Below are 23,935 nucleotides of genomic sequence, written 5' to 3'. Positions count from 1 at the left end.
TTTTTCCCCCTCAGAATGGAGTAATTCCATGTATATTTCCCTGCACTTGCTCTAGATAATTAACATTTACTGACCACCACAATGTCTTTATTCATTTCTTTTAGCGTTTCTGAATGCTAAATAGTTGCACTTTTGAACTAATTCATTATTTTTTTCAAGCTTTTTATCGGAGTTTGTTCTACATAATAAAATGTCTGAGTGAGCGCTCGTCCGAGACTGGTGATTCCATATTTTTTGCTAGGGCTTATACACTCACCGGCCACTTTATAAGGTATAACTGTCCAACTGCTCGTAAACGCTTAATTTCTAATCAGCCAATCACATGGCGGCAACTCAGTGCATTTAGGCATGTAGACATGGTTTAAGACAATCTCCTGCAGTTCAAACCGAGCATCAGTATGGGGAAGAAAGGTGATTTGAGTGACTTTGAACGTGGCATGGTTGTCGGTGCCAGAAGGGCTGGTCTGAGTATTTCAGAAACTGCTGATCTACTGGGATTTTCACGCACAACCATCTCTAGGGTTTACAGAGAATGGTCCGAAAAAGAAATATATCCAGTGAGCGGCAGTTCTGTGGGCGGAAATGCCTTGTTGATGACAGATGTCAGAGGAGCATGGCCAGACTGGTTCGAGCTGATAGAAAGGCAACAGTGACTCAAATAACCACCCGTTACAACCAAGGTAGGCAGAAGAGCATCTCTGAACGCACAGTACGTCGAACTTTGAGGCAGATGGGCTACAGCAGCAGAAGACCACGCCGGGTGCCACTCCTTTCAGCTAAGAACAGGAAACTGAGGCTACAATTTGCACAAGCTCATCAAAATTGGACAATAGAAGATAGGAAAAACGTTGCCTGGTCTGACGAGTCTCCATTTCTGCTGCGACATTCGGATGGTAGGGTCAGAATTAGCATGGATCCATCCTGCCTTGTATCAACGGTTCAGGCTGGTGGTGGTGGTGTAATCGTGTGGGGAATATTTTCTTGGCACTCTTTGGGCCCCTTGGTACCAATTGAGCATCGCTGGAACGCCACAGCCTACCTGAGTATTGTTGCTGACCATGTCAGTCCCTTTATGACCACAATGTACCCAACTTCTGATGGCTACTTTCAGCAGGATAATGCGCCATGTCATAAAGCTGGAATCATCTCAGACTGGTTTCTTGAACATGACAATGAGTTCACTGTACTCACAGTCACCAGATCTCAATCCAATAGAGCATGTTTGGGATGTCGTGGAAAGGGAGATTCGCATCATGGATGTGCAGCCGACAAATCTGCACCAACTGTGTGATGCCATCATGTCAATATGGACCAAACTCTTCGAGGAATGCTTCCAGCACCTTGTTGAATCTATGCCACAAAGAATTGAGGCAGTTCTGAAGGCAAAAGGGGGGTCCAACCCGTTACTAGCATGGTGTACCTAATAAAGTCACCGGTGAGTGTACGAGCTCTAGTTTGTATCATTAGATGCATTGCGGGTTTGAAGCCAGCCCATTTGGAGTCCGACAGTGACGGAGTGTGCATTTTTGCAATTCCGTGCGGCCTCCATTAACTTGAAAAGCATTCCCTTACAGACTCCACTCGAAGCCGAGTGCGCTCCGGAGACGTTCAGGTTTGAATAAGAAACAGGACAGTTTGCTATCTTGCCGCTGAGATGAAGGCAAATAGTGTCAGGGGAATTGAGGTGGACTTTTAGACAATATAGGAAGGACTTGTGTGCTGTATTGTTCAACTTTTGACTGTGTGTGTTTGTGGGCATCTGTAATTCCCCGCTTGTTCTCGTTAATGGCAGCTTGTGAAGAAAGCACAGCACAAAGACTCAAGATCTTATTATTTTTTGGGGGAAAATATTTATATCCAGAACTTATCAAGTTGAGTGTCGCTACGGATAAGCCAACAAGGTGCACACTAGCATTGCCACGATTTGATTTGGTAGCGGGTAGAGATGTCCAGATCGATCGGTATCCCGATCAATCGGGTCCAATCACGTCATTTTCAAAGTATCGGAATCGGCAAAAAAATATCGGCCATGCCTTTTTTAATATATATATATATATTTTTTTTTTTTTTTATTAAATCGTTTTCTAATTGTATTTAACGTTACAGACATAATATGTTACACTCATCCAGAGTCTTTAGTTTAGGCTTAAGGTAGGGTTATCAAATTTATCCCGATAACGGCGGTAATTAATTTTTAAAAAAATTTATCACGTTAAAATATTTAACGCAAGTAATGCATGCACTGCACGACCCACTCACGCATTGTCGCGCTCAATCTGTAATGGCGCCGTTTTACCTATATAGAGAGATAAAAGGCAGCGTAAAATGAGTAGAGTGAATTTTGGCAGCCTTTGAAGCCTTTTTTTAATTGGCTAAAGCCTTACACTCCTTCTCCCTACTATTAGAAATATCATGGGAAGCAATGTGGGGACGCAAGGTCGCAATTGATATTATTCTTAACACCTTATGTTATTTCCCAACGCAGAGAAGATATATCAATTGGTAGCACTACGCACAGTCATGGTTCCACTTCCCATCATGCATTTGGGCATGGCTACAGTATCATTTACTGAAAGCTCAACAAATACACTAGATGGCAATATTTAGTCACAATATACAAAGTCACAAGTCTTCCTATCCGTGGATCCCTCTCACAGAAAGAATGTTAATAATGTAAATGCCATCTTGAGGATTTATTGTCATAATAAACAAATACAGTACTTATGTACTGTATGTGGAATGTATATATTCGTCCGAGTTTTATTCATTTTTTTCTTAATGCATTGCCAAAATGTATATGACCGGGAAAAATTATCGGGAATGATTGGAATTGAATCGGGAGCAAAAACAAGTAATTGAATCAGGAAATATCGGGATCGGCAGATACTCAAACTAAAACGATCGGGAGCAAAAAAACATGATCGGAACAACCCTAGTAGCGGGTGAATGGTTTCGAGACCATTGCCGACCTAAAAATTTGCATTGGCATTCACTGAGCTCATTTTGACAGCAGAGATTCAAGCAGAATGCACTCAGACGTTAATTAAGAGCCACACTTTTAGGCGTTAAAAACTTTCATCGGCGAAGTCTCCTACCACCGGCAGCTATTTTGGTACATTTAAATCTGCTTTATAGAAAGATGACTCATGAGAGAAGGAAGGCTCTCCGGGGAAAACAACAAAACGCGCAATTCAAGGCAAATGAGATTGGCCACGCGCCAAAATCAAGATGCGCTGGGTTAATTAGGAGACACTGTTTAGCGGGGGAGGAAAATTTCAACGCGGGCATGGCCGTACGTTTCACCGAGCGGCCGTCAAAGTCAGCCGTCACTTAAGAGATGTATCTGAAGGCTAAACAGTCAGCATTGTTCCTCGTCCTTAAATCTGCAGATGTTTTTCACCGCTTGGCGCTGCAGCGAGGAAATGAAAAAATGGGACATATGGAGCCAACTTGCCTTGGATTTTGAACTGGAAATGAAATAGTCTTTGTTGCTAAAGGAGGGCGAGCAAATCGGGCCCTAATTGTTTTCCGCCGGCCGGTGGGAACAACTTGACCGGGCCCAAGGTCGGCGACCTCTATCAAGGCTTCCCCGGCCGCCGTATCGACCCGTCACACTCATTCTCTTCACGAGAGGAGATAATACCATTTTCCCCTTTCTCGTTAATTACGACGTTTGCCCTCCTTCCGTGCTCGCGGCTCCTTTTGTGTGAATTATAGTGTCACGTGAAAGCAAGAGAGAGACGAGAAGGAGAAAAAAAAGGGAGATTTTTCATCTAGGCTCTTTGTGGCATGAATAGGAAGACGTTCGCAAAAGCTTTGAACGGGCTCGTTTGATGTGATATGACAGCGAAAGCAGAGCAAAAAAAAAAAAAACTAGTTTATTTCAGGTTTAATGGGATTTGGACACAAGTTGGACCCAATTTGTACTTCACTATTTGACTAAGACGTCCGTAAACCATGCTATCCAGCTAAAGCTATAGAGAGGATTATAAATACAGTGGGGCAAATAAGTATTTAGTCAACCACTAATTGTGCAAGTTCTCCCACTTGAAAACATTAGAGAGGCCTGTAATTGTCAACATGGGTAAACCTCAACCATGAGAGACAGAATGTGGAAAAAATGCTGAGAAAATCACATTGTTTGATTTTTAAATAATTTATTTGCAAATCATGGTGGAAAATAAGTATTTGGTCAATACCAAAAGTTCATCTCAATACTTTGTTATGTACCCTTTTGTTGGCAATAACGGAGGCCAAACGTTTTCTGTAACTCTTCACAAGCTTTTCACACACTGTTGCTGATATATTGGCCCATTCCTCCATGCAGATCTCCTCTAGAGCAGTGATGTTTGGGGGCTGTCGTTGGGCAACATGGACTTTCAACTCCCTCCTCACCCCGTGGCGTCAAAATGATAACAAGAACGGTGAGCAAAAATCCCAGAACCACACGGGGGGACCTAGAGAATGACCTACAGAGAGCTGGGACCACAGTAACAAAGGCTACTATCAGTAACACAATGCGCCGCCAGGGACTCAAATCCTGCAACGCTAGACATGTCCCCCTGCTGAAGAAAGTACACGTCCAGGCCTGTCTGCGGTTCGCTAGAGAGCATTTGGATGATCCAGAAGAGGACTGGGAGAATGTGTTACGGTCGGATGAAACCAAAATAGAACTTTTTGGGTGAAACGCAGGTTCTCGTGTTTGGAGGAAAAAGAATACTGAATTGCACCATACCCACTGTGAAGCATGGGAGTGGAAACATCATGCTTTGAGGCTGTTTTTTGGCATAGGGATCTGGATGACTGATCGGTGTAAAGCAGTGCTTCTCAATTATTTTCTGTTACGCCCCCCCCAAGGAAGACGTAAATGTTTCGCGCCCCCCCAAACTCTGTAAATAGTATCATTTGTCTATAATATTACTATTAAAAGTACGCCTCTGCCTCACATTGTATCCTTTTTTTCTACTGGAGAAAATAACAGAGATCAACTTATAAAGTATAACTTTATTAACATTGTTTTGTTTGTAACAGAAAAGACTTAATGCGCATCAATTTGCCTGAATTAAAAAAAAAAAAAAGTCACATCCAAACTGTAAAAATACACTCAAGGTACATTTTTGACCATTTGATACTGAAAAATAAAATCAGTAAATAATAACAAATTCAAATTGATTAGAAACATTAACTCATATGACAGCACACCCTGTGGCGAAACAATGTAGTACAGTTCCAATCAGTCGTACAATAACACTCAACAGCTGGTTAACAGCAAAAAGCACGTCATGTTCGTCATATAAATAATGATTTCTGGAGTTAATCCCACATACTTCAGAATTAATATTATAATATGTTGAGTAAATACTACATAATACAGATTCTACACTAAGAATAGCTTTCAAATGACACACTTCATGACAAATATGATTGGCAATGAATAATTATTATACTACTATTATATATAGTAGTATACTATAATAATATTGCTAGAATTTTTTAAAGAATTGTTTTGAATGTTGGAAAGGCAAAGTCAGTGTTCTGAATTTGTTTACTTTCCATTGTTTTGCACTAGTAAATGCTATCAGCATTTAACCTCATTGTTTATTTGTGATTAATTATTGTTATTTACACGATTATTTGCACTTTAATAAAGAATTTAAGTGTTCCATAATAGTTTTGTGAATTAATAAGCGTCAACAAAAATTTCATTGATAAATTAGTAAAAAAAAGAAAATTATTAGATTAGTCAATTAATCGTAAAACTAGTCGGTTGACTAATCAGGAGAAAATTTGTCGTTTAGGACAGCCCTAGTGTACCAGAACATATTTCCTGCACACCCTTCTCACCTTTTTAACCCCTGACCCATGAAGAGGGCCCCTGGATATGTTCGCCTTAGGCCCCAAAATTGCCAAGTCCACCACTGGTGACAGGGCATTATATTTTCAAACAAACTGAGCGTTTATCCCCGTCACTTGCCGTTGATTTATCATCAAATCTTAGCACTAAGTTCTCCCTCTGGCCTTTTCCCAGTCAAAGTGATTCTCACAAAAGACACACAGATACACCTCTTTCCTGACCTCAAGTTTACTCTAGCTGCGGCCAAATTCACCCCTCCCGCGCACCTATCAATGGGACTTCACATGAGCGCGGACGTGTGGAAAAAACCCAGCCTCGCGCCATGACGAAGCAGAAAAAAAGATCCAATCCATCACTGTGATAGCATCACCTTGGGCCGTTTGCCCATCAGACACTCTGCCGAACGAGCTGCCACTTAACTGGGTGTCTGACGAAGCCGCAAAATACGGGCAAAGTGAATTCTATCATAAAGCGTTTATCGCCTAGCGTGAGAGCGTTACGGGTTTGGACAATTAGTTAGGATGAAAAACGGCCTACCTGGGAGGGGTCGTAGAGTTCCCGAAGGGCGCTACGGGTGCCTTTTCCGCAGCAGCCTTCTGCCACAAAGGGATTCCGGCGCATGACTGCAAAACAGACAGAAATGCAGATGTAAGGACACAAAAATTCAGGCTGAAAAAAAAAAAATGCAAAGTTGGATAGTCAGCAAATAAGTCGACAACACGTGTCCTCATCTTACTTTAAATGAAAAATCTTTGCTTTGTGAGGCAAAAGGAAAGAACATAATCCGCTAATGAGAATCCTCATGTTCATGGATGAGCATATGCGGCTTCCAACAAGACACCTGCATTATAAATGATGCGCTTTCACATTTCTGGATGAAGTTCCTTGAACTCATTCACCGCAATACACGACTAATCCACCCGGGGAGGCCGGCAGTGTGTGATCGCTGCCATCCCTCCCAGTCGTCTATCGCCGTCATACGCGTGCACACATAGATGCCAGGTGGTGCTCAGGACCTCTTAACCGAGCAAGTGCCCTTATTAAGGTTATTAAGTCAATATCATGATTGTTAGTAATGCGTGTGACCTCCCAAGCACCACAGCCAGAATTACTGTGAGAGCGCCCTCTGTCCTCCAATCCCGCAAACACACTCCCTCCTGTGAACGCACAGCGCGGACACGGATGCGGCACATTAATCGAAACAGAAGCAACATAAACAATTAACAGCTACCATTCACGCCCTCTCCTTGCCCCAGCCTGCAGCCCCTACGAAGAGGTAACACATAATAAGTCAGATCTCGAGTGTATGTGTGTGCCCCCTAAACCTGAAGTAGCCTTTGTCTCTGTGCAATTCTCTAAATTAGCCTGCTGCACAGTCCCACCTGTTAAACAAGCTAGGCTAACCGCTCGTTGTAATTCAATTAATAGATCTAACGTAACGACCAGTTTTCTACCAAGTGTCGGTAGAAAAAATAAATAAAATCATACATTATAGCTCAATATTTAGCAATGTGTTTGCATGTTTACTACAAGTACTGCTACTTTGTGAAAAGGTTGCTGCTTAACCAAAGACTAATAAGAATCAAAATAGACACACACACAAAATATATATATACCGTAATTTTCGGACTATAAGCCGCTACTTTTTTCCTTCATTTTGAATCCTGCGACTTATAGTCCAACGCGGCCTATTTGTTGATTTATTTGGGTTAATAGGTAACACTTTATTTGACAGCGGTTTCATAAGACCGTAATAATAATGACATGACTCTATCATGGGCGTTACTGAATGCTTATGTTATTAAGTATCATCCAGCAAATTATGTCGCTAACACCATTTATGTCCAGCTCTGATCTTTTACATCCATTCAAAAGTGAGATCATTTGCCGGTTAACACTAAATGACATCTGTTATAAGCCTTCATAAATGCTCATGACAGTGTTATGTGATCATTATGAAATTGTTTTTGGTTTAGGTGTTACCTGTGGTAACTTCATCACAAGGGACAAAATTTGTTATAAAAATGTATATGTGTAAAACTGTTTGGACTGATTTTTTGGTGGCCTACATTCTGGAAGGAAGTAGCAAGAACTTTTTATTCTTAATTAGATAAGAATAGGTGTAGGATTAAATAAGTTTTCTTCTTCCCACTCCTTTTCAGGCATGTAGTTGATGTCGCAATGTTACTTAGCTTTGCTGCTCTTTTTTGTTACTTGATTATATGAGCTGTATATATTTGTTGTCTTGACAAGGAATAATGGCCTGAAATAAACGAATGAAATGAAATGAATGAAATGATTGTCTAATGACAGTCTGATGGTGCCACTGTCAAATAAAGTGTTACCAAATACCATAACTAGCAAATAATGAAACAACTGGAACAGTAACTGAAGAAATAATTAGCACAGAACATGAATTTTGATTGTTATGTACATCTGTAGCGCTGCAGTGCATGCTAAGAGGAATGTTGGACAACAACAGTGCTAACAGCAGGTGGCAGCAGAGGTGGACTGTCTCACCCAAGGGAGCAGTGATGACCAAATGAAGCTTCTTGAAGCAATGAACCAATTGGCTGTTAAGCTTTATGGTGGTGGTTCATTTGGTCTTATGACAGTCGTGTGATGCCGCTGTCAAAAGAAGTGCTGTATCCCAAAATACAATGAGGACAGCTGCGGCTTACAGTCCAGTGCGGCTTATCTATGAACAAATGCCATTTTCGTGCCAAATTTGGTGGGAAGCAGCTTATAATCAGGCGTGCCTAATAGTGCGAAAATTACGGTAATTGACTGGAGGAACTGAAACTGAGTGTGTGCAGTAGAAAGTGAATAAGCTCCAAGAAAACTGTAGGCTCCCTCGTTTGAGCACCGGCACACAGATACACTGTTATTATAACAACAATGCAGGTTTAAAGCAGGCTACAAGCATCTTTTATTTGCTAAATTCCAAAGTTAAAATTAGCGGTGTAGTGTGTGTGCCCTGCTGTAAAGTCACTAAGCAGGCTTATTCATATTTGTATATATACAGTGGTATGAAAAAGTAGCTGAACCTTTTGGAATTTCTCATATTTCTGCATAAAATCACCATCAAATGTGATCTTGTCAAAACCACACGGATGAAAAAACAGTCTGCTTTAACTAAAACCACACAAACATTTATAGGTTTTCATGTTTCAATGAGGATAGTATGCAAAGAATGACAGAAGGGTGGAAAATAAGTAAGTGAACCATCATATTTAATATGTTGTGGGCCCAAACAACTTTGGTTTCATCAGTCCACAAAATATTTTGCCAAAACTTCTGTGGCGTGTCCAAGTGCCTTTTTGCTAACATGAAACGAGCAACAATGTTTTTTAGACAGCAGTGGCTTCCTCTGTGAAGTCCTCCCATGAACACCATTCTTGGCCATAGTTTTACATATAGTTAATGTGTGCACAGAGATGTTTGACTGTGCCAGTCATTTCTGTAAGTCTTTAGCAGACACCCTAGGGTTCTTTTTTACCTGTCTGAGTATTCTGCGCTGAACTCTTGGCGTCATCTTTGGTGGACAGCCACTCCTTAGGAGAGAAGCAACAATGCCAAACTCTCTCCATTTGTAGACAACTTCTCTGACTGTCGATTGATGAACATCCAGACTTTTAGAGATGGTTTTGTATCCTTTCCCAGCTTTATACAAATCAACAATCCTTGATCGCAGGTCTTCAGACAGCTCTTTTGACCGAGCCATGATACACATCAGACAATGCTTTTCATCAAGACAATTCTTACTGAGTGTGTGTTTTACAGTGGGCCGGGCAGCTTTAAACCACTCATAAGTGATCGTACACACACCTGACTTAAATTGGTTGGTAAAAATTGGTTTCAATTGCTCTTTAAGTCTCCTTAGGCAGATGGTTTATTTACTTATTTTCCCCTTTCTGTCATTGTTTGCACGCTATCATCATTAAAATATGAAAACCTATAAATGCTTAGGTGGTTTTAGGTAAAGCAGACACTGTTTTCACATCTGTGTGATTTTGACAAAGATCAGATCACATTTGATGGTGATTTTATGCAGAAATGTGAGAAATTCCAAAAGGTTCAGATACATAGTGTTTTGTTGACCCTTGCAAGTTTGGAAAAGGTTGCTATTTATTTCAATATATAAATAAATACGTAATCACGCAAGACAGCTGAAATGTTTTTTCTTTTGAAGGGAAAAGGTACCGTAATCGCACACACCATATAATTATTTGCATTAGTCTAACACATTCATCTAACTATTGTTTAAGCAGACTCCACTACATGCCCTTTGACACAGTAAAGTGAATCACCTTATCCGGGCTAATGAGGGGGAGATGAGAAAAATGGTACAGTTTCTCGTAGGCACCGTCTAACTGTTTGCATTACTCTAACACATGTAATATAATTAATCAGGAAATAGTATCATTTTCATATTTACGGTAGGACTGCACTACTAATATAAAATAAATAGCACACCATAGTTTAATGAGAAGAAATAGAAGAGATACACAATGCCGTCTTATCACAGAAGCCCCATGCGTGCGTCACGAACAAGATTGACGCACCAACTCTTGCAATCAGCTCTCCCAGCAAACTCCAAGGACAAAGCGCTTTGTCCTAAAACAAGTAGAGACAGCCCGGACAACAAGGTTGATAGCGGGCGTCCCATCCGCGCACGAACCTAAGCCGCCCAAAACCGGCCACAGAGGGGAAGACCCAAAAGCAACGCCCAGACACACCTTCGGACACACCTTCGACACGGCCCGCTTCACCAAGGACTTTAAAAAGACTAGACACTGAGATAACACAGATTTTGCTGCTCGGAAACATGTAGCCTTGTTTTGGATCCGTCGTCTGTTTTGGCCTTGTTTTTGACCATTGTCGACGAATAAATTGTCAACCTGCTTTCGGCGAGTCTTTTTCAAACTTTTGGAGCATAGAGTCAGTACAAAGGGTTAATATCAGAGGTGGACGCGCGAAGTTCTGCCTTCCCGGTTGGCGCGCGCGGGGGCAGCATCGGCAGAGCGACACTTTGTTCGGCTGTCGCTCTTTCCGTGCGCCTTGGCCGGGGGGGGGGCGAATTTCAACAGTTGGTGACCCTGACGTGATAGACCCAGACGACGGAGGGGATGGACGAGGTAAAAAGACGTTTGGTTGACGTTTAAAAAATTCCCATTGTTCTAACGAGGCAGCCGCCCCCCCAACCCCCCGAGCACCTGCCCCCAAATTGTCTGTGCACGCCACTGATCAACGTCGATGGCATGCTTTGTATTCATTCATGATACAACAGTAGTGTTGTGTTTCCTTAGTTTTGGTGTCATACGTGGTAGTATGCCAAAGTTACTGTGTGGTCAATGTGAAAACTATTACCGTCATTGGCAGCCAATGAGTTAACTTGAAACTTTTTCCTTTGGTTTGCGGGAGCATGAAGCAAAAGGCTTTACAGAAAAGGCTGCGGCGTTCAGCCAAACTTAATTATAGGCTTCGACTGAATATGAGCACCTTCATTTTATTGCCACCGCACTCTACATATGTTGGACAAATGTCATTAAAGTCCACCCTGGTCATAAATAACACAGGCAAATATGAACGCAAGCCAATTTGAAATGCCGGCGAGAGTCAAAAAGCAATTAAAGGAAGCGGGACACGCTCTCAATTCAAATGCGCATCTGCCACGTCACGCTGCCGGAATCTATATTTGCTCTCTCTGCACACCTGCTGGTGCGTTTGGCTGTCAATTTACAAATCTGTTGACTGCAAACACGCAAATCTGGCTCGCTATTGGCACACTAAGGCTGTGAAATTCCACATTTCGCTTTGACGCAAGGCTTGGAAATTTGAAGAATAGCAAATGAAGGTGAGGATGCTGGCGTGTCCAAGCGTCTTAAAAAAATGGAAGCTTCCAATAAATAACACACTGAGCTGTTGAATCACCGGTGAAAAGACAAGTTGTATAATGAGTATTCCTGCCAATATGGGTCACGTAGCGACGTTGACGCTTATCTGTTCGCAACAGCCAGTCCGCTGCTAATGATGATGGATGTCAAAATAAATCAAGATAACACTCATTTCACTCAATCGCACTACATTTTTGATGCTTTGCTGACCAAAACTGTGAAACGGCAGCTCAGTACAAAAGATTCTAAAGCTGTTCTTATTAGATATTAATTTATGTTGTTTTCCACCAACATCTATGTCAAAACGAATTCCTAGGTGGGCATGTGTTGCCTGTAAACGTGACCAAGAAGCAGGGAGGGACACACGCTACAAAAAAAAAAAAAAAAAAAAAAAAAAAAAAAAAAGCTCATCTTTGTAATCCCTTTGTTCTCAAAGCATGCATAGCAACACTGCTTAGGCACACACCGGCATCCAAATAATTGAAATATGTCCACACACAATGCGTCACGATGCTTTCAGGAGCAACACCACACACAAACACAAGATTGGAGAATACTAATCTACACTCACCTGTCCAACTGCTCGTTAACACTTAATTTCTAATTACATGGCGGCAACTCAGCGCATTTAGGCATGTAGACATGGTTTAAGACAATCTCCTGCAGTTCAAACCGAGCATCAGTATGGGGAAGAAAGGTGATTTGAGTGACGTTGAACGTGGCATAGTTGTCGGTGCCAGAAGGCCTGGTCTGAGTACTTCAGAAACTGCTGATCTACTGGGATTTTCACTCACAACCATCTCAGAGAATGGTCCGAAAAAGAAAAAACATCCAGTGAGCGGCAGTTCTGTGGGTGGAAATGCCTTGTTGATGCCAGAGGTCAGAGAATGGCCAGACTGGTTCCAGCTGATAGAAAGGTAACAGTGACTCAAATAACCAACTGTTACAACCAAGGTAGGCAGAAGAGCATCTCTGAACGCACAGTACGTCGAACTTTGAGGCAGATGGGCTACAGCAGCAGAAGACCACGCCGGGTGCCACTCCTTTCAGCTAACAACAGGAAACTGAGGCTACAATTTGCACAAGCTCATCGAAATTGGACAATAGAAGATTGGAAAAACGTTGCCTGGTCTGATGAGTCTCCATTTCTGCTGCGACATTCAGATGGTAGGGTCAGAATTTGGCGTCAACAACATGAAAGCATGGATCCATCCTGCCTTGTATCAACGGTTCAGGATGGTGGTGGTGGTGTAATTTTCTTGGCACTCTTTGGGCCCCTTGGTACCAATTGAGCATCGTTGGAACGCCACAACCTGCCTGAGTATTGTTGCTGACCATGTCCAACCCTTTATGACCACAATGTACCCAAGTTCTGATGGCTACTTTCAGCAGGATAATGCGCCATGTCATAAAGCTGGAATCATCTCAGACTGGTTTCTTGAACATGACAATGAGTTCACTGTAATCAAATGACCTCCACAGTCACCAGATCTCAATCCAAAAGAGCATCTTTGGGATGTGGTGGAACGGGAGATTCGCATCATGGATGTGCAGCCAACAAATCTGCACCAACTGTGTGATGCCATCATGTCAATATGGACCAAACTCTCTGACGAATGCTTCCAGTACCTTGTTGAATCTATGCCACGAAGAATTGAGGCAGTTCTGAAGGCAAAAGGGGGTCGTTACTAGCATGGTGTAGCTAATAAGTGTATATTGCATTAGTACTGATTTCACAAAAAACTAGTGCAACCATGGAAACCTGATCACATCCATTGGCTAAAATACAGATAGTCCCCAGGTCACGAACAAGTTCCCTTCTTATGCTGGTGATGTAACCCAAATTTCCGCGTAAGTCGAAAGTAACCCTTTAAGTACCCCTACAATATAAAGTCCCAAAGTTTTTTGTTTAATAATGGAGGATACTCTGCCCTGTGGTGGAAGAGTTGGGTCTGGCTGGACTGTCGCCTTGTATGACTGAGAAGCAGACACAGATGTCTGACATGGATGAAGAATAGCTGCTCTCTGCTTTGGCCCACATAAAGCTGTAAGTTGTTTGTGTAGGCATTTGTAATTAAGTTTACGCTAGAGTTTGTTGAGTTACGTGTGAGCGATTTGCTATGAGAATTTAAATACTTTTTAGCATTCGTCGCATTTAAGATAGCAGACTTTTGTTAGGCAATTAGGCTAATTTCATCTACTAAATTTTCATATTGATCAGACTAGATGGACATTTCAACACCAATTGTTTTGTGTCAGATCGCGTCGTTTTGAACAGAAGTGTACATATGTGTGTTACAGCTTTAAAAATTGTCAAAAGCAATGGAAGTCAAAAGCTACAAAAAGCACAATATCCTTGTTTGCTGTCTGTAAAGCTGAGCAACTTCACGTTTAGTGAAGACAGAATATGTCAAAGTAAAAAATAAGATACTGTGAGGTACAATAAGGTACTGTTTATGCAACAACAACAAAAAAAAAGACTGGAGACAAAATGGCGGATGAGAATCTGGCGTCATAAAGTCGAAATCGCATAAATTGAGTACGTCGTAACCCGGGGACTACCTGTAGTACCAGCACTGATCACCGCTTTCTCCAAATACAAAAAAATGAAATTCTGTGATTTTTCAATTTAGTTCGCCCAGATGATAAAGCTGTCGTCTGTTGCTTTAAATCAGGGCAATTGGCACATGTGATGTTCGCACTTAGATCATAGTAGAAAACCCCCTCGAAAACATGCTCAGTCAGAAGTCTGCAATCACGCGCCACATCTGCCACCATCTATCAGAGGGGGATTATGGGACTCTGCGGGGAGATTAATTTGGGACTAATCTTACCTACGCAGGGCGGAGAGCCACTTCAAGTGAGCCACACGCACATCAAAATGATGATTGGGATTAAACGCCGGTTTACTACTTGCAGTATACCCCGATTGCCATTAGCTGCTTTCGCACTATAGGAACTATCCGACGTTCCTCGAACCTTTTGGGGGACGATGACAACATTCAGGTTATTCACACATGAAGGAAGTGTGGACCAAGCACCCGAACAGTTTTAGTTCCTACTCTGAGGTAGGGACTTTCAGTTCGGCCATAGGAAGTGAATCACGTAGGATACTACGGCCCTTCCATAATCGCGCATCTCGAGGAGCCGCCATATTTAAAAAAACTACCCTGTGCTTGTGTGCTCTTCCAGTCTCGTCGTTAGAAGCTAAATTTGCCGCTGATGGACTATTCCCTCCAACCATGCAAGAATTGTCGCCGTGTCCTTGAAGGTCTCCATTTCGTTGTTTAGCGTTCATCTTAGTTTTCGTGGTTTTATTTTGCCAGAGGTGAGTGTGGCGAGTAAATAATGCGTCACTGGCGCAGACTACAATGTCAGTTGGTATCAGGTGCAGTACCCATGTTCGAACTCGACAGGCCTATAGTTATAGGTACTAAGTACAGGTAGTCTCCAGGTTACGACGAACCCGACTTACGTGATTTCGAGTTTTCGACACTGGAGTCTCGTCCATCCTTTTTTTCTCCAGTCGGTTAAAATAAAAAAAAATTTTTTTAATCCATCCACAGAGGCAACGCCTGCCTATAACACTTTTTATCGTGTTTATTGTGCGTTTTCAATTGTGGTCGAACACTTGGGGCGAGTTTGTGTAATTGTTTTTGATGATGTGCGGACGTTAATTGATACATGCTAATCGTTTGTGTGGATGGCTATTGCTGTATCAGTAGCAATTTACAAACGCAAATTTGAATTGCTCGTATTGAAGAGAAGACTGATTCCATTTCATTTTTATTTTAGTTCCATTCTGCAAGTGTTGATGTCACGAGCAGCTGAATAAAGTCAGCAAACCACACGGACGTCTGACATTCTCATTTCGGAGCTTAGCTCATTGTCTAGATAGGACTTAGCTCCAAAGTCCTGGCAAGGACAGTACAGTGACATACACTCACCGGCCACTTTATAAGGTATACCTGTCCAACTGCTCGTTAACACTTAATTTCTAATCAGCCAATCACATGGCGGCAACTCCGTGCATTTAGGCATGTAGACATGGTTTAAGACAATCTCCTGCAGTTCAAACCGAGCATCAGTATGGGGAAGAAAGGTGATTTGAGTGACTTTGAACGTGGCTTGATTGTCGGTGCCAAAAGGGCTGGTCTGAGTATTTCAGAAACTGCTGATCTACTGGGATTTTCACGCACAACCATCTCTAGGGTTTACAGAGAATGGTCCGAAAAAGAAAAAATGTCCAGTGAGCGGCAGTTCTATAGGCGGAAATGCCTTGTTGATGCCAGAGGTCAGAGGAGAATGGCCGAGCGGTTCGAGCTGATAGAAAGGCAACAGAGACTCAAATAACCACCCGTTACAACCAAGGTCGGCAGAAGAGCATCTCTGAACGCACAGTACGTTGAATTTTGAGGCAGCAGGAGAAGACCACGCCGGGTGCCACTCCTTTCAGCTAAAAACAGGAAACTGAGGCTACAATTTGCACAAGCTAATCGAAATTGGAAAATAGAAGATTGGAAAAACGTTGCCTGGTCTGATGAGTCTCCATTTCTGCTGCGACATTCGGATGTCAAGAAACCATGGATCAATCCTGCCTTGTATCAACGGTGGTGAAGTAACGGTGTGGGGAATATTTTCTTGGCAATCTTCGGGCCCCTTGGTACCAATTGAGCATCGTTGGAACGCCACAGCCTACCTGAGTATTGTTGCTGACCATGTCCATCCCTTTATGACCACAATGTACCCAACTTCTGATGGCTACTTTCAGCAGGATAATGCGCCATGTCATAAAGCTGGAATCATCTCAGACTGGTTTCTTGAACATGAGTTAACTGGACTCAAATGGCCTCCACAGTCACCAGATCTCAATCCAATAGAGCATCTTTGGGAAGTGGTGGAACGGGAGATTCGCATCATGGACTTGCAGCCGACAAATCTGCACCAACTGTGTGATGCCATCATGTCAATATGGACCATACTCTCTTAGGAATACTTCCAGCACCTTGTTGAATCTATTCCACGAAGAACTGAGGCAGTTCTGAAGGCAAAAGGCGGTCCAACCCGTTACTAGCATGGTGTACCTAATAAAGTGGCCAGTGAATGTATAATGCATCTTTTTGGATCGGTATTTTGAGATTTAGGGGTACTTGAAGAGTTAATTCCGATTCACGTGGAAATTCAGGTAGCGTAGGAACGGAACTCGTTCGCAATCCGGGGACTACCTGTACTCAGATTCCTACAGTCTGAAAGCGGTTATTGATAGCGAGAGACGTCTGATCCATTTCAACTGGGAGGTCTTGTTGCATTCTCACTACCCGTAAAATGATGAGCCACCTGCGCCATCAGCGCTGGTTGGATACAACACCAAGTGAGTAAGCACATCGCACATCTGTTCTTCTCATTGGCATCTTTTTTTCAAAAACCTCTGTCTGGTCTCGAAAGTGACGTCAGGCAGGGCCCGCTTTTCCCAGGACTCCAAAGCTGCCCACTCACCGCCTGACTCACTGAATCCCAGCCAATCGTCAGCACTACAGTACCGCAGATGTTTGGAAAACTCGCACAAGCGGTAGACGCGTTGACGAGCGCGCAATTATTGGATTTTGACAAGGAAAATTGCTTTCATAGAAGCCATTTTAGTCATCTAACAGCAATGGAGGAGCGGTCAAAGTCGGTCAAGCGTGAGTCCACTCAAGCGTGGAAGGGTCCCGGTCACATGAGACGCGTCGGCTAGAGGGAAACGGAGCAGACGGCACCGAAGAGAAAAAAAATAACACGAGACGGCGTGATGCAGTCGCCGCGGGGGTCACGAGAAAAGAAGGAGTGCCCCCACTGAAGTCACTCAGCCGTTTTTAGTCACGGCGAAGGGGTGCGAAAAGTGCAGTAACACTTAATTCAACTCAAAGGGAAAATCATTTGAGTTCTCCCCGGTGCTCTGCGTCGCCACTCGGGGCTCCTTATGCATAAAACATCTAAAGCGGGATTGAAAAAAGAAAAAGAAAAAAAACGCTCTCAGTAGCAGAGAGAATGTGAGTAATTCATGAGCTCTAAGACCTGAGATTCCTTTAAGGAAGGCTTTCTATATTGAGTCGGCGAGGATGATGCTAAAAGGACCTTAGCAAATCAAAAACATATTTAGTTGTCGCCAAATATCCTATAATGGCTTCTGTTCAAGTCAACATTGCCCAAAACACTTCTCATCATTTTACAGTCATCCAGCCTTAGATTCAGGGTGGATTTTATTTTATATTTAAGACAATGCGTTGATTCAATCGGAAAGTTTCTGAAAGTTTTCTCTAGTTTTTATTTCACCCTTTATTTGGCAAAAATGATCAATTCTGCCAAACAAAAATTGGCTACACATATACCAAAGGCATTTGACCACAAAAATGAACTTGCAAAATACATATTGACCTACTTTTTCTTTTTTGTGTGTGTAAGTTTTAGTCTCTTGTGAAGTTTTATAAGCAATTCACATCCTTTGTTGTAAGATTTAGAACATTGCCGCTGGTGCTGGATTGAAAAACACAAAAAAAAAAACAGTGAAAAACATGATCATCCATAATAAGAAAAACTTTTGAATTCTCAGTGAGTCATCCCAAGTTTGTTGGTACTCTGGCAGCCTCTTTCAGTCATAATGGATTGGACGTCTATCGCCGTCAATGTCAAATGAATATTTGTTCCTTCGCCCTTCCCGGTCAAAATGAATTGGACGTCTACAGTGGTATGAAAAAGTATCTGAACCTTTTGGAATTTCTCACATTTCTGCATAAACTCACTATCAAATGTGATCTGCTGTTTGTCAAAATCACACAGATGAAAAACTGCTTTAAGTAAAACCACCAAAACATTTATAGTTTTTCATATTTTAATAGGACAGCATGCAAACAATGATAAAAGGGGGGAAATAAGTAAGTGAACCCTCTGCCTAAGGAGACTTAAAGAGCAATTGAAACCTATTTTTACCAAACATTTTAAGTCAGGTGTGTGACACGACACATGACTAACCCTCAGCCAATCACGATCACTTCCATCGCATCTCTCGAGGGGCTGCATTCAGGTAGGTTCGTTTCCCGACAATTCACGTCACCTTCAAAGCGTCTGCCGTCTTCAAGATGGAAGCATAATTATTGCTGGCTGACAGTGGGAGATGGGAACGAGGCTAGCATCAGGTGTAGCAAACACAGAAACGTTATCAAACTTTGGAAAGCATTGTCTAATTCAGTACTTCTCAAATAGTGGGGCGCGCCCCCCTGGGGGGGCGCAGAGCGATACCAGGTTTTTTTTTTTTTTGCCGTACTGGAATAAAGTGTACTTGCACATCCACTCAGTAGGTGGCAGTGGCGCTCTCATTTTCAGAGTGCGCGCAGTATTTTTGAACTAAGGAAGAGCACTCAGCACACACAGACAACAGATAATGAAGAGCAGTGTGCTACCGCCGTTTTCGAAAGCCGTTTTCCGACCGGACTCACTCACGCAGCGACCCACTGTCTTGTCCGGTTCTCACGTCGCCGCCCGAGAAGTGCCATTTTCGGCTTGGGATCGGCACGACGACCGCCCTCACCTACGGTTCTACCTCGGCCGCCGTGAATGCGCTTTTTTCGTGCCGTTTGCCTTTTAGCTTTGACTTTTAATACAGTGGGTGATGATGGAAAAACTACTGTTTACTGTGTCTAAAAATAATTATAGCAGACAACCAGAAGCCAAATCAATTAAGACGCCACTTAAAGACATTAGACCCCAATCTCATTGTTAAGCCGCTTGGTTTTTTCAGTGAAAACGTGCCGAATATTGCCAACAATCGTCCTGCTTTGTCAGTGTCCCATCAGTAAACCAGTGAGCATTGTTAGCATGCTCATTGCAAAATAACTCCACACCATTGCAAAGGAGGTAAATACTGTGAGCAGCAAAAATAAAAACTGTCCTGTCCAAGGACACTTTTTTTTTCTTCTTTTATTCAGTTTTGTTTTTTTCGGTCAAATTTTTTGGCATATTGTCCTCATGAGTGAATGTTTCTAATCAATTTTAATTTGTTATTATTTACTGATTTTATTACATTTTATTTTTCTGTATCAAATGGTCAAAAATGTACCTTGAGTGTATTTTTTAGTTTGGATGTGAATTTAAAAAAAAAAAAATTCAGGCAAATTGATGCACGTCAAGTCTTCTCTGTTACAAACAAAACAATGTTAATTAAGTTATACTTTATTATAAGTTGATCTATGTTACTTTTTTTCTTTATTAGAAAAAAAGGACAATGTTAGGCAGATGCGGATTTATAACAGTAATTTTATAGACAAATGATACTATTTACAGTGGCGGCAGAGAGTTTGGGGGGGCGCGAAACATTTACGTCTTCTTTGGGGGGGGGCGTGACAGAAAATAATTGAGAAGCACTGGTCTAATTGAATGAGCAGGGACAAACAGCTTGGAGTCAGAAGTACGTGCGCTAATCTCGAACCTGAACACACCCCAAGTCTTGGACGACAAATCAACAGAGCAGAGAGTCGACTCGACACGGCTGGTAGTTTCTTCAATTTATTCAGAGTAAGTAACGCACCGCTTTTGACAGTCAGTAATGGTAACGGCGTTGTAACGGCGGAAAAAGTAATTAGTTAGATTACCCCGTTACTGAAAAAATAACGCCGTTACGTAATGGCGTTATTTATAACGGCGTTACTCCCAACACTAAATATTTTAACGTGATTAATTTAAAAAATTAATTACCCCCTGTTAACGCGATAATTTTGACAGCCCTAATCAAAATCTATAAATGTTTGGTAGGTTTTACTTATAGCAAGTTTTTTCATCTGTGTGATTTTGACAAAGATCAGAGCACATTTGATGGTGATTTTATGCACAAATGTGAGAAATTCATAAGGGTTCAGATACTTTTTCATACCACTGTAAGTTAAATATGAAATGGCTTTCAAATTGTATGAGGCCATTAGCGAAAACTTTAATAAAATATTTTCAAGATGAGACCAGCATTCCAAATGGCATCAAATGATGAAACAAAGGAATGCAGCCTATTTGTGAAAAACCTCCTGATTGTCTCTGCAATTACTCATGCTTGTATTTATGGATACGGGCGCGACAGTTTTCGTTTCCCTGACAAACTCGTCATTCTCATCCGAATGCATCGCACTTATCTGGAAACGTTGAGACTTAGTCAACGAGGGGGAGAAAAAATGAAGCATTTTACGACACTCCTGACCTCTGAGCCCCGATTGGGGTTTTATTGTCGCTAATTAGACACAGTGATTGGAGGATAATTAAAAAAGCACTGCGCTTAATACCCAGACGGTTGCAGACTCCCGCTCATAATCACGGCGACATTTTCCAGCACAAAGCTTTGTAATAACCCAAATGGTTTTCAACGACTTAATGAGACAGGAGTGCTCCCCTACACAACAACGCCGCCGCCGCTTTAGCAACGACGCTTTTCTCGGGAGAGATAAACAAGCATAATACCAGACTTAATGATGTACTTACATGAGGAATCTGGATTAAAAAACAAACACAAGCGCAAAAGAAATCTGCATTAGCGAGGTTACACAAGGCTAACATTTTGGTAAGTCAGTTTCAGCGATCATCCGCTGCCAGCCTCTCCCAGTCAAAATGGATTGGACGTCTTATCACTGTCAGCAGAGGCGTCGCATCCCATTAGGCAAACCAGGCATTTGCTTAGGGCCCCCAGGCAGATGGGACCCCCAGAGGACCAACAGATTAAGTACACGCAGCTTGACTGTACTGTCACAGTGACAAGTGTAAGGAGAGTTTCAATACAATGGAATCATTTACTAGATTATCTAACAATTATGTTGTCAATCCCAATCAGCACTAACCATGTCACATAGATTATATATGTTAAAGAAAGTCCAATCAGCTATTAATACCACATGACATGATTGTTTAAAGAGTGACTCACCAAGTACTCTCTGGAAAATCCTTGCCGAGTTGTTTTACATTGAGTTTCATAGGCCACCTTATTATTCATGTGACTACTGTACTTAAAGAAATGGTGATTTTTCCAAAAAAGTCTATTAATGCGTCTATCGTATTCCTCGTCGAATACTCTATAAGAAAAATATAACATATATGCATCTAAAATGATCCAAAACGATTTTTATTAGCAATTTTAATACTCCTTTTAGCAAGGTTTCTTGGGTATGCGTACGTTCCCGTTGCAACCAGTCCTGTTATTGTCCTACATCCCAATAATGCAATGGGGGGCACTTTGAGTGTTCTAAAAGGTGCTCTATGAGAGTGAGGCGTTATTAGACTTCTATTAAATATGCTATTGCTCCAAGTCCAACTGTCCCCCTTACTAGCACACGCTTGAAGAGCCCCATGTTGCTTGTTGCCTGGGGCCCCCGGGGACCCTTGCTACACCTCTGGCTGTCAGTGACAGTCAATGAGGGGAATATTCTGCCTCTTTCTGAAATATTATTAATTAGACTTCCATTGAATCAATGAATTGTGTTCCACAGGGATCCCCCGTAGGGCCTATTTGTTTTTTTTTTTTGTCTTTCGTCGTACATTGAAATGTAACACTACATCGATGTGGATCGATAGATTGATTGGTTAAGCCCGATCCGATTAAACTTAAAAAAAATAAATAAATAAAGCCTCTTTTAATTAGCTGTTAAAACGCACCACTGGTCATCAGAGGCGTAGCAAGGGTCCCTGGGGGCCCCAGGCAACAACCAACATGGGGCCCTTCGAGCGTGTGCTAGTAAGGGGGACTTGGAGCAATAGAAGAAAGAGTAGCAACTCAAAAATACCACCACCGGATGCGGAGGTACACACCTTTGTGTGAAATCAGTAGTGAGTTTGGCCCTACGACCCACCAAATTCAAATTATTCCGTAAAAAACACTGACTGGTTGAATACCGACCGAAATGAGTATTAAATTTGCTAATAAAATTGTTTAGGATTATTTTAGATGCATATATGTTATATTTTTCTTATAGAGTATTCAACGAGGAATACGATAGACCCATTAATACACTTTTTTGGAAAAAAAATCACCATTTCTGTAAGTAGTCACATGAATAATGAGGTGGCCTGTGAAAATCAACATAAAACAACTCAGCAGGGACTTTCCAGCCAGTACTTGGTGAGCCACTCTTTAAACAATCATGTGGTATTAATTGTTGATTGGTCTTTCTTAAACATGTAAAATCTATGTGACATGGTTAGTGCTGATTGGGAATGATAACAGTCGTTAGATAATCTGCCAAATGATTCCATGGTATTGAAACACTCCCTATACTTATCGCTGCGACAGTGCAATAAAGCTGCGTGTGCTAAATCTGTCGTCCCCCTGGGGGCCCCTGCTGGCTGGGGGCCCTAGGCAATTGACTGGTTTGCCTAATGGGACGTGGCGCCTCTGCTCGGCATCTTATTTGGCCAACTTTCACAAAATGGATTGGATGTCTTATCGCTGTCAGTGACAGTCAATGAGTGGAATATTTTGCCTTTCTGAAATATTAATTAGACTTCCATTGAATCAATGAATTGTGTTCCACAGGGATCCCTCGTAGGGCCTATTTGTTTTATTTTTGTCTTTCGTCGTACATTGAAATGTAACACTACATCGATGCGGATTGATAGATTGATAGGTTAAACCCAATCCGATTAAACTTAAAAAAATAAAAATAAATAAAGCCTCTTCTAATTAGCTGTTAAAACCCACCACTCGGCATCTTATTTGGCCAACTCTCACAAAATGGTTTATGTGGGCTGCCATTACCTTGAATTGCTTTTTACAATGCATCCTGTGGAGATGCGAATTGTCTTTATAGACTTCCTGGGGTGCTCCGGAGCCACATTTTGTACTAAAGGAGAGTCAGCATGTTCAATTTCCCTTGCAAAGCATAAATGTCTCATTCAAGGCGAGTCAGAAAAGGTGAATGATCCTGAAAAAAGCAACTTGTTTAATGAAAATTATTTGGATTTAGGTATCCCGTGTGTTTTGCGGCTTTCCTTTAGGCCGGCGTCATGGCTATAGCCCCACGTGTTGACACAACGCCTTCATGTACGTCAGCCGGTGCGCGTCTACAGAGAGCCTTTCAAGAAGAGCGAGCACCGACCGGGTGCGAGTGGAAAGCCCGAGTCAGCAGAAAAAGGCAGGGTGTAAAATATCTGACGACATTCTGACAAAGTAGAAGAGTGTGTA

The 23,935-nt window shown here is 42.0% G+C and overlaps 1 protein-coding gene across 3 annotated transcripts in view; it reads right to left on the bottom strand.

Moving 5' to 3' along the window:
• Window positions 1–23,935, bottom strand: part of chst11 (carbohydrate (chondroitin 4) sulfotransferase 11) — a 50,895-nt gene that overhangs the window by 5,318 nt on the left and 21,642 nt on the right. For all 3 annotated transcript variants that reach the window (XM_057855125.1, XM_057855126.1, XM_057855127.1), the window contains exon 2: window positions 6,392–6,477. In XM_057855125.1, the coding sequence (XP_057711108.1) occupies window positions 6,392–6,477 (86 nt within the window). The remainder of the gene's footprint in view (window positions 1–6,391; window positions 6,478–23,935) is intronic.

Source organism: Corythoichthys intestinalis, chromosome 13 (assembly GCF_030265065.1).
Source record: "Corythoichthys intestinalis isolate RoL2023-P3 chromosome 13, ASM3026506v1, whole genome shotgun sequence".
Taxonomy (NCBI): domain Eukaryota; kingdom Metazoa; phylum Chordata; class Actinopteri; order Syngnathiformes; family Syngnathidae; genus Corythoichthys; species Corythoichthys intestinalis.
The sequence above is the reverse complement of the archived record's forward strand: the minus strand, read 5'-3'. Positions and strand labels throughout refer to the sequence as shown.